Source organism: Tupaia chinensis, unplaced genomic scaffold (assembly GCF_000334495.1).
Source record: "Tupaia chinensis unplaced genomic scaffold, TupChi_1.0 Scaffold000045_1, whole genome shotgun sequence".
NCBI lineage: Eukaryota > Metazoa > Chordata > Mammalia > Scandentia > Tupaiidae > Tupaia > Tupaia belangeri.
This window is the reverse complement of record NW_006159501.1, coordinates 9,090,523-9,101,490: the sequence shown is the minus strand read 5'-3', so window position 1 is coordinate 9,101,490 and position 10,968 is coordinate 9,090,523. Positions and strand designations below refer to the sequence as shown.

General features: G+C 59.8%; 1 protein-coding gene across 1 annotated transcript in view; it reads left to right on the top strand.

Moving 5' to 3' along the window:
• Positions 1-10,968, top strand: part of ASAP2 (ArfGAP with SH3 domain, ankyrin repeat and PH domain 2) — a gene marked incomplete in the record, with an annotated part of 153,549 nt that overhangs the window by 130,097 nt on the left and 12,484 nt on the right. Inside the window, 6 exon segments of the mRNA XM_014589777.2 lie at positions 77-266; positions 3,008-3,093; positions 3,629-3,744; positions 5,330-5,397; positions 6,846-6,959; positions 10,871-10,968. Coding sequence (XP_014445263.1) covers positions 77-266; positions 3,008-3,093; positions 3,629-3,744; positions 5,330-5,397; positions 6,846-6,959; positions 10,871-10,968 — 672 coding nt within the window.

The following is a 10,968-nucleotide window of genomic DNA, read 5'->3' as shown; positions in this document are numbered from 1 at the left end:
GAGCGGGGCTCAGGTGTGGGCGCGGGCGCTGGGCTCGAGGCCTCGGAGGGGTGCTAGGCGGTGTGTTTGCTTCCAGGAATGCGAGGAAGGACTACATCACAGCCAAGTACATCGAGAGGAGGTACGCGCGGAGGAGGCACGCGGATGGCGCGGCCAAGCTGCACAGCCTCTGCGAGGCCGTCAAGACCAGGGACATCTTCGGGTTACTGCAGGCCTACGCCGATGGCGTGGACCTCACAGAGAAAATCCCGCTGGCCAACGGACATGTAAGAGTGTGGGCTGCTCGTTCCTGAGAGAGCAGGAGAGAAGGGGGGAACCGGCCGGGCGGTATGGCCAGGAATGCTTCATGCACTTCTTTGAAAGGGACAGGCCTGAGTTTTGTAGGAAGAAATTAGTTTATTCCTTTTTAAAAAATTTTAATTGACAAGTAATTATAAGGATACTAACGGGGTACAGCATGATGTTTTGATAGATATGGCATCATAGGGGTTAAATCCAGCTGATGAACACACCCATGACTTCAGATACTTTCTTACGTAGAACATTTAAAATCCATTTTTTTAATTGCCAGAGGATATGTCCTCTCACCAGAGACAAGAGAGGAGAGGGAAAAGCGCCCCCCCATGGAGAGCGGCCCCATTGCACTCCCGTCCCCATCTCTCCATCCAGTTGGCATTTGGGTGTGCTTGCACTTGCGCAAGGTGTGATTTTCAAGCCAGGAGGGTCAGGCTGCAGAGCACGGTCACCCATGTGGAATCCAGCTCCCTTAACAACCAAGTTTCAGGGCCGGCCCTAAAATCTTTTCTGAGCAGTTTGGAAAAGACGATACGTTGTTATTAGCTACGGTCACTGCGCTGTGTCGTGTGTCTCCAGGGCCTCGTCCTCCTAACTTCACAGTTTGGTTTATTTTTTTCTTTATTCACGATAAAGTGTGTGCACATGCATTCGAGGGGTGGGGAGCACCTCCACACGGTCTGATCACCCTCGGTCCCTCTCCAGCCCCACAGCCCACCAGATCACAGGTGCTTACCAGCATGCCCAGAGTGTTCCAGGCCACCCAGGCTGGGGATTCGAACCACAGTTGCCACACAGGTCCAGCTTCTCTGGATTAGTGTGTGACAGCCGCACCACAGACCTGGCCCTTTCAGTTGATTCTTAAACCAAAAATGTGATGCCAGCTCTGGAAGGGAAGTCCATCCCTGGGACGAAGGGGAGGTCATGTCTGCAGCCCGAGCAGCCTGCAGGAGGCCAGTCTCCCGTGAGCAGGCCTAGTGTGAGCTTCTCACTTTTACTGGAGCCCCAGAGCAGCCAAGCCAGGCCTCAGCTCCCTGCAGCAGCAGCACCCCAAGGCACCCTCCTCTTCGGGGTGTGGTGGAGGAGGGATGTCCCCAGTCTCAGGGGGAACTCTCTCGAGATGGTGGGTGTGATTGTCAGGAGTGGGAGAGGTAACTACAGGACCAAGGAGGAGCGTGTCTCCTGGTTCTTTTCCACAACTGCCCGGATCCTCGGGTCTCCCAGACCTTCGGACCTCAGTGCTGGACTCGCTCATCGGCAGAACTTGCTCCCGTCTGTGGAGCCATCCTGCTCAGAATCAGAACCCCGTAGGCATCCAGGCCTTGGCGTCCTCACCGGCCAGCGCCAGGGCTCCCAACAGGAACACGGTAGCAGCAGCACGTTTCTCATGGTGACAAAGTGGACAGTGCACCCAGGCTGTGGCAGTCTGTCCTCCCTCTCCACACAGCTTGAGCCAGCCAGTCCAGGCGCAGGGTGCTCAGTACCAGGGACCAAGCAGGCAGGGCCAGCAGGGCAGGAGGTGCCCCCTCGGCCTCGCCTCCTGCTCTGCGGTGCTTCTTGCTCTCCAGCTCTCTCACCCACCGCCCACCTCACATCCTCCCTTCTCAGCTCCACCTGCCAGATGTGTTGGGTCGTTGGGAAAGTCGTGACACATTTTTGCATAGAAAAACAGAAAAATTCATCCTGATTTTCCCAGTGCCCTAATACAGAAAAGACAATGATGAAAAAAATAAGAGAAAGCAAAATGCATAGAGCTACATTAAAAAAAAAAAAAAAGCACTGGAAGTCACGTACCCTGGGGTATGAACAGGACGGCACAGGGGTTCTGTGTACTCGGGAGTAGGGGAACGGGGTTGGAGCAGAGGTGACCTGGTGACCATCCAGGGTTCTCTGAATGAGACCCTTGGCTGTGGTCAACCTGCACCTGGTGGTGTCGATGCAGAGGTGGGGGACAGCGGCCAAGAGCATTTCAAGGCCAACCTATGGTCTGCTAACCCAGGAGCCAGATTTTGCATGGCTGACTGTGCAGTTTGAGTCCCAGACTTGGTGGCTTGAAAAAACACACAGGGCAGAACCAGCAGACGGCGTAATGGTTATGTCACTGGACTCTCATGTAGTCAACCATGGTTCAAGTCCAGTCCTGGACCTGGCAGCTTAAAACTCATGTCAGGCATGTGTGCATGGGTGGCCAAAACCCCAAGAGGAGAATGGAGGAGAAGGGACTGCAGCAGAGCCATTCCCCCTGGGGAGGGTGGTATCTCACTGTTTGTCTCTCTGTCTCTCTAGCCAGCACACGGGCCCTATAGCAAAAATCTCTCCGAAAAAAAGAAAAGTACACAGGGCACGTTTGTGTGTGCCCAAAATCCCAAAAGGAGGGAGAAGTGGAGGATTGCGGGGTGACTGCCCCTTAGGGAATGCTTTCTTGCTCTCCTTCTCTCTGCCTCCCTCTGGTGAGCACATGTGCCTTCTGGCAAATTAAGGAAGAAATGGAGGACTTGAAGTGAGACTCCTGCTTCCTCGTTTTTACCCCCGAGTAAGGAGCAGCAGGGCCATCTAAGCTGCCCATCCCCGGGGTGGAGCTGCCCTGCAGGGTAAGGTAGCGTTACGTCGTTTTCTGAAGGGAAGGTGCTGGCTCTTGGCGGAGAGCCCCTGACCTCAGTCGTGCGGGGCGAAGGCGAGTGCTCCGTGAGTCTGTTGTGTCTGTGTTCCTCAGGAGCCGGACGAGACGGCCCTCCACCTGGCCGTGCGGTCTGTGGACCGCACCTCTCTTCACATCGTGGACTTCCTGGTTCAGAACAGGTAGGCCTCCCCGGCGGGCGCTCGTTTTCCGCTCCTGGGCACTTCCGAGAAAGGAAAGCCTCGTCGCTTCTGTCTGTGGCCAAGAGAAGCTTCTCAGGCCTACCCGAGACTCTGGGCCAGACGAGGTGCTGCCTGCTGTGGGTGCTCATGGCAGTCCCTGAAAAGCCTGGCGTGTGCGAGGCGAGACCCTCCAACCCCAGTGCCTGTGACTCAGAGCAACACGAGTAGCTCGGCTGCTGAGGTCCCCGCCCGAGCACAGGTGTGACCACCATCGTGTCCTGCTGGGTCTCGCCTCGGCCGCTGCCCAGCACAGCCCCGGTGCCAGCAGCCCTTCCAGCTTCCCCTGCCATCAGCCATCACTAACCTCCGTCATGGGCGGGATGTGCAGTCTCCCTGCTTTGGTGACCGAGAAAGCTGCACCGTGGACGCTGACTCCTGCTGCTGCTCCCATGCACATGCCCCAGGTCCCTGCTGGGCGGCCCCTGCCAGTCCTATGGGCCGTAACTCTGTCTTCTCCGCCCCTGCCCTCGGCCAGCGGGAACCTGGACAAGCAGACGGGGAAGGGCAGCACGGCCCTGCACTACTGCTGCCTGACCGACAACGCCGAGTGCCTCAAGCTGCTGCTGCGCGGGAAGGCCTCCATCGAGATCGGTGAGCGGCGTGGCCTGGCCTCCGCCTCCTCTTCCCTCGGCCCCTGCACCTCCCACCATGGGAAACGGCCCACCCGTGGGGCCCCCTTAGAGCTGGGGAGAAAGAGCGTCACCGCGCCCCAGAGGCCGTGCACCTGGCATTGACAGCCACGCTCACCGCCCGTCACTTATACTGTGGGTACATTTGCAGAACCCAGGAACACAAAGCTGGCCTTGCAGCGTCCCTGCTGTGCAGTGAGGTGGACGCGGTGGGCCCGTGACCTGTTCACGAGCTCGGAGCGCCCTCCCCCAGCTGACCTCAGATCAGCCTCACGTGTTCTTGGGCTCTCCCATGGGGGACTCTGGTTCTCACTCAACCTCGGGCTCTCCATTTGCCATGGACCCCAGCACACGGGCAGCCCCGGCACAGCTGTGCCTCGAGGGTGTCCAGCCGTGGACTGCCGAATAACGGGAGGAGTAGGAAGAAGGCACCTGAGTGCTAATGCAGCCTCTCTGAGGCCTGGTGGGATGGAGAGACAAAGTGTCACACTTGGACGGCTTGCAGGGAGGTGCGGGCGCACATACTCACACGTTCACACGTTCATACGCGTGGGACTGGGCTGCAGGGTTACGGCGAGCTCCATTCAGGGACAGAGGGTTTGGATAGTGATTTCCATTGGTTGGTCGTGTCAGTGGTTTTCTTCTTTATGAAAGAGCCAGGAGAGGAGGGGAATGGGTGATACTTTTTTCTTTAAGCTTCTTTTTTATGGAAGAGAAAGACAGGAACCTTTGTCAGGGCCATGCCCTGCTGCCACCCCCACTCTTCCAGCCAGCAGGGATGACAGGACTGCCTACTGTGTGAGGGCTGGCCCAGGGTCTGAGCCCAGGGCCTCCTGGATGGCTCTAGTGGAGCACAGCAGCACCCCTGCTTCCTGCACCACCGTGGCTGCGCAGGGGTTCCCCACGCTGTGCTCGGCCCCGACCTCCCTGTCAGCCAGGACCATACTCAGGGCTCTGCACTCAGCCTGTCCAGCTGAGCTGAGAACTGAGCCCCGGCCCCCTACGTGGCCCACGGCCGGCCCCCTCCGAGTCCCACCGAGGCCGGGCCGGCTTTCTTTTCTAGATTAGCCCAAAGCCTGTTTTTCGTGATCATCCCTTCTACAGCCGGCTGCAGTTCTGAGCCTTATAAGACAGCCCCGGCCCCAGCTGGGTCAGACTCCGCGGTGGAGCTCGTTCATCGTGTGGTCTAATTTAAGGCCGCAGTAGTGTATCTTTACAAATTGCCTCTTAGGCCACCTGGCGGTGTGGTGGTTAAGGCGGCTGGGTCCCACATGGTCAACTGCAAGGTTCCAGGCCTGGACCTGGCAGCTTGAAAAACGTGCTGGTGCATGTGCATACCCGAGATCCCGAGAGGCGATGGGGGGGAGGATCGGGGCATGGCCGCCCCCAGGGGCAAGGTGCATTCTTAATTTCCGGCTCTCTTCCCAGTGAGTGAGCACACACGCACTCCACAAAAATAAGCAGAGTAATCAACAGCGGCCCCTCGCCGTCTCCGGGCCTCTGCTGGGTTTGCCCTGAGACGCCTCCTCCCTTGCCCTTACTTCCAGCCAATGAGTCCGGAGAGACCCCGCTGGACATCGCCAGGCGCCTCAAGCATGAGCACTGCGAGGAGCTGGTGAGCGCCCCCTCCTGGGCCGCGAGGGCCGCCTGCGTTAGGGTTTGCTCTGAGCCGTCACCGCGTCACCCCAGGACTGGGGCCCAGATGGGCAGGCTAGGAACCGGTCAGCTTACAGAGAGTGTTCCGGGGGGTCTGAAGAGGAGGCAGCGCTGCCCTTGCACTGAGGCTGGGACCCGTGTCAGTCTCGGCTGGTGGCCCGGGGACTTCAGCACTGGTACCTGGGTGGCTGGGCTGAGGCCCGGGCCATCCACAGCTGCCTGTTCTCTGCAGCCCTCGGCCCTCTGCACCATCTGTTCCCTCCTGTTCCGGAGAAGAGGCTGTGTGGACAGTGGAGAGGGCCCTGAGGCAGGCCTAGCTTTGCGATGGGCCCCACCACTGGGGCCCAGGAAGCCACTCAGACGCTCTGAGGTTTCCGAGCTTGCAGTCAGTGTGCAAGGTGGCTTTGAGCCTTCGGCACAGTAAATGCGCAGCAGGTGTGACTGCTAACAAATGGCACGGGGGTAGGGTCAGCAATAGTTCCAGCGGAGCTACCTTATAGCCGGTAGCTCGCCAATCTTTCTAGCTACTGAACGACATGACTTTACTGTCGCCCCACGTTACAGGTGAGAAAGGCACAGAGAGGTTAAGTAATTTGCCCCGGGTCACACAGCGGCTGTCTGGCTAAGGGAAAAGTTAAGCCTTTGGCCCTCTGACACCCATTGTGTGTGCTGATTTAAGTTTTCACTCTCTGCATCTGGAATAGACCTAGCTTCTACTTTCCTTAAGAAAATTGAACAAATAGGGAACCAGCAGTTAGTGTAATGGCTATATCGCTGGACTCCCACGTAGTCAACCGCAGTTCGCGTCCCGGACCCGGTGGCTTAAAACTCACGCCGGGTGCGTGCGTGTGCGTGCCCAAGATCCTGAGAGGAGAACGGAGGAGAAGGGATTGCGGCATGACTATTCCCCATGCGGGGTGATTTCTCGCTTTCTGTCTCTCTCTCTCTCTCTGTCTGTCTGGCGAGCGCACGTGCCCTATAGCGAAAACCTCTAAAAAAAAAAGGAAAGAAAATTGAACAAACAGTCAGATGATACCCGGCTAGGCTGACCTCTCTGGTACTAGTGGGGAAAGGCCGGGTTAATCTCCAGAGAACGCATTCGTTCTGAGGAGAGCTGTGTCGATAAGCGGCAGGCAGACGCGGTATCCCAGCCCGTGCGTAAATGGCTCAGCCTCACGGTTCATGGAGATTGATAAAGAGCTCCCGGGTTATTCTGCTAATTGGCAGAGGGGCTCAGCCCATGCCCCAGAGACTGGAGGGAGCTCGTCTTGGACCAGGGTGTGGCTGCCTATGCCGGGCCGAGCCCCTCCCTGTGCTGCTCACCTGCCGTCTGTCTGCCCCCAGAGGGTCCCCCTTCCCGGGGCCGCGTGCATATTCCACAGTCCTAACCAGCCCTGTTCTCCTCAGCTGACCCAAGCCTTGTCCGGAAGGTTTAACTCCCACGTCCACGTCGAATACGAGTGGCGACTGCTCCACGAGGACCTGGATGAGAGCGATGACGACATGGACGAGAAGCTGCAGGTCTGCCTGGGCGCCACACAGGGTTTCCAGGAGCCTCGATCCCGGAGAGGGGGTCCCCGCCTGTAATTAAGACGGAAGGTGCTTCGTAGGGGAGCGGACAGGGCTTCCTTTCTGCTGTTGCTGATGTACGGAGCCTTTGGCTCCCGTCCCAGCACCACGAGTTGGAAGTAGCAGCTCACCGTGTCGCGCTAGGCAGCCTCTCACCTTTGCTGCTGGGGGAAGAGTGGGTGGTCTTGGGTGCCAGTGGGTTTTCCAGGAAGCTCACTCATGGTGCAGTCGTGGCATAAAGAGCAGGTTCCCCCGCCATAGATGATCACACTCACCTTGTTGAGCCTAAAGACCTTGATTAAAATTGCTGAATGAGGGACCAGCAGGTGGCATGGTGGTTAAGGCGCTGGACTCCCACATGGTTGACTCCATTTCGAGTCCCGGATCTGGCAGCTTGCTTTCTCATTCTCCCTCCCCCCATCCCCGGTCAAATGGAAAATAATTAAAGTGGGACCAGCAATTGGCATAATGGCTATTTTGCTGGACTCCCATGTAACCCACCACAGTTTGAGTCCTGGACCTAGTGGCTTAAACTCACGCCAGGTGTGTGTGCGTGCGTGCCCAGGATCCTGAGAGGAGAAGGGATTGTGGCATGGCCATCCTCCCTGGGGGGTGATTTCTCGCTTTCTTTCTCTCTCTCTCTGGTGAGTGCACATACCCTATAGCAAAAACCTGTCCTCCAAAAAAAATTATGATGAATAAAATAATTATTTTTTTAAAATTGCTAAATGACCCTTAGAGCTCAGGGGTCTAGTTCTCCCCCTACTGGATGGGGACATGGAAACTTCTAGAGAGGCTGACTTAGCCAAAGTGAAGCCACTCCACAGAGTCTGCCCCTTCGTCTGTGCCCTTCTCCACTCTCCCTGTCGTGCACGTGGTGACCCTGGGAGGGTTGCACCCTCACACTGCCCTTGGAGCGGAGCGTGGGCTCAGGTGTCTGACCACAGGCCCACGCTCACAGCTGCAGCCGTCCCAGCTCCGTGCCACTGTGCGCCGCAGTGGCTGCAAGTGCTCCCCAAGGAGAAGGAAACTGCATCCCGTGTTTTTAGCCTGTACTCCAGACTGCAGTGCTTGGCATGTGTCCAGGGTATCTAACCAGACGGCATTTCCGAAACTGCTGGGCTGGCCCTGCTCACGGCGTGGTCCACATTCAGGCTTTGTGCTTCCTCGGGTACCGAACAGGGAGTTTGCTCCTGAGTTCGCTATGAAACAGGGTCAAAACGGGCAGAGCTGACCAATGTCACACGTAGACGGGCAGAGCCGACCGACGTCCCACGTAGACGGGCAGAGCCGACCGACGTCCCACGTAGACGGGCAGAGCCGACCGACGTCCCACGTAGACGGGCAGAGCCGACCGACGTCCCACGTAGACGGGCAGAGCCGACCGACGTCCCACGTAGACGGGCAGAGCCGACCGACGTCCCACGTAGACGGGCAGAGCCGACCGACGTCCCACGTAGACGGGCAGAGCCGACCGACGTCCCACGTAGACGGGCAGAGCCGACCGACGTCCCACGTAGACGGGCAGAGCCGACCGACGTCCCACGTAGACGGGCAGAGCCGACCGACGTCCCACGTAGACGGGCAGAGCCGACCGACGTCCCACGTAGACGGGCAGAGCCGACCGACGTCCCACGTAGACGGGCAGAGCCGACCGACGTCCCACGTAGACGGGCAGAGCCGACCGACGTCCCACGTAGACGGGCAGAGCCGACCGACGTCCCACGTAGACGGGCAGAGCCGACCGACGTCCCACGTAGACGGGCAGAGCCGACCGACGTCCCACGTAGACGGGCAGAGCCGACCGACGTCCCACGTAGACGGGCAGAGCCGACCGACGTCCCACGTAGACGGGCAGAGCCGACCGACGTCCCACGTAGACGGGCAGAGCCGACCGACGTCCCACGTAGACGGGCAGAGCCGACCGACGTCCCACGTAGACGGGCAGAGCCGACCGACGTCCCACGTAGACGGGCAGAGCCGACCGACGTCCCACGTAGACGGGCAGAGCCGACCGACGTCCCACGTAGACGGGCAGAGCCGACCGACGTCCCACGTAGACGGGCAGAGCCGACCGACGTCCCACGTAGACGGGCAGAGCCGACCGACGTCCCACGTAGACGGGCAGAGCCGACCGACGTCCCACGTAGACGGGCAGAGCCGACCGACGTCCCACGTAGACGGGCAGAGCCGACCGACGTCCCACGTAGACGGGCAGAGCCGACCGACGTCCCACGTAGACGGGCAGAGCCGACCGACGTCCCACGTAGACGGGCAGAGCCGACCGACGTCCCACGTAGACGGGCAGAGCCGACCGACGTCCCACGTAGACGGGCAGAGCCGACCGACGTCCCACGTAGACGGGCAGAGCCGACCGACGTCCCACGTAGACGGGCAGAGCCGACCGACGTCCCACGTAGACGGGCAGAGCCGACCGACGTCCCACGTAGACGGGCAGAGCCGACCGACGTCCCACGTAGACGGGCAGAGCCGACCGACGTCCCACGTAGACGGGCAGAGCCGACCGACGTCCCACGTAGACGGGCAGAGCCGACCGACGTCCCACGTAGACGGGCAGAGCCGACCGACGTCCCACGTAGACGGGCAGAGCCGACCGACGTCCCACGTAGACGGGCAGAGCCGACCGACGTCCCACGTAGACGGGCAGAGCCGACCGACGTCCCACGTAGACGGGCAGAGCCGACCGACGTCCCACGTAGACGGGCAGAGCCGACCGACGTCCCACGTAGACGGGCAGAGCTGACCGACGCCACACGTAGACGCAGTTGGAGACAGCCCAGCCTGAGTGCCTTTCCTAGTCACAGACGTCCTGGCCCCATGTTCAGAGCAAGTGGCAGAGCAGGGAGGTCAGTCTGAAACCACGAACAAGACTCGTCGGTGTGGAGTCCTGACTCACCCACCCTCGTGCTCAGTCTCGGCCCAGTGTGGTGGGTCTGCCCTGCCCTTGGGCTGTGGGCCTTGTTGGAATCTAGAAGCTCCTGTGGAGAGCCTCTGGCGCCGAGCTCTGCACACCCGAAAGGGTTTGAGCCGTTGGTTTCGTCGAACTTGGAGCGGGTTGGTGGTCCTGGGACGAGGAAGAGGCGTGCCCGGCGGGTACTGAGTGTGCGCCAAGCACACGGGCCCATGCTGGGGAAGCAGTTAGGGTTGCGCACACTTCAGAGGGGGGAAGACAGCAGAGGGTGGGGTCATCTCCTGGGACCGTACCCATGCAGTAGAGCTGGCATCTGCAATGTGAGTGGAGAGAACCCTGGGCTCGTTCTGGGCGTTCGTGTCCTTGGGAGCAGTGGCCTTTAGGCAGGAGGGAGGTGGGCAAACTCACGAAGGGACTGAGGCGTCACGCCTGGTGCTGACGGGCGGCCGTGCTCCAGTAAAACTTCACCAACACACACAGGTTCCAACCCTGCCTCGGAGGACTCTCGGGAGTTCCCACGTGTTGGGAAAACACCGGTCCCCACGACGTTAGCCACAGGCCTGTTGGAGATGGGCCGCAGGCGTGGCCGGGACCAGCCCTGCTGTCCTGTGACCCGGAGAGCGTGTTCGAGAAGGGGACCAAGGCAGATGAGAGCCGGGCCGAGATGAGCTTGGCTAGTGAGAGGAGCTAGTAGCTGACTCCCTCATGGATGGAGAATTGTCACTCTCGAGTTGTGGCTTTCGGGAGGGGGCGGGTGTGTTTCAGTTACGAGACTCCAGGAGGGGGTACATGTTAAATGTCACAGCTCTCAAGCAGCAGCTGAGAGCCGCAGGGTACCAAGTGAGCAGACGTGGTGGATGCGAGACTGTCATCACCGCACGAGAGAAGTGTCCCCTCCTCACACACTGCCCTGGCCTCCCTCTCTCTGCAGCCCAGCCCCAACCGGCGGGAGGACAGGCCCGTCAGCTTCTACCAGCTGGGATCCAGCCAGCTCCAGTCGAACTCCGTGTCTCTGGCCAGAGATGCCGC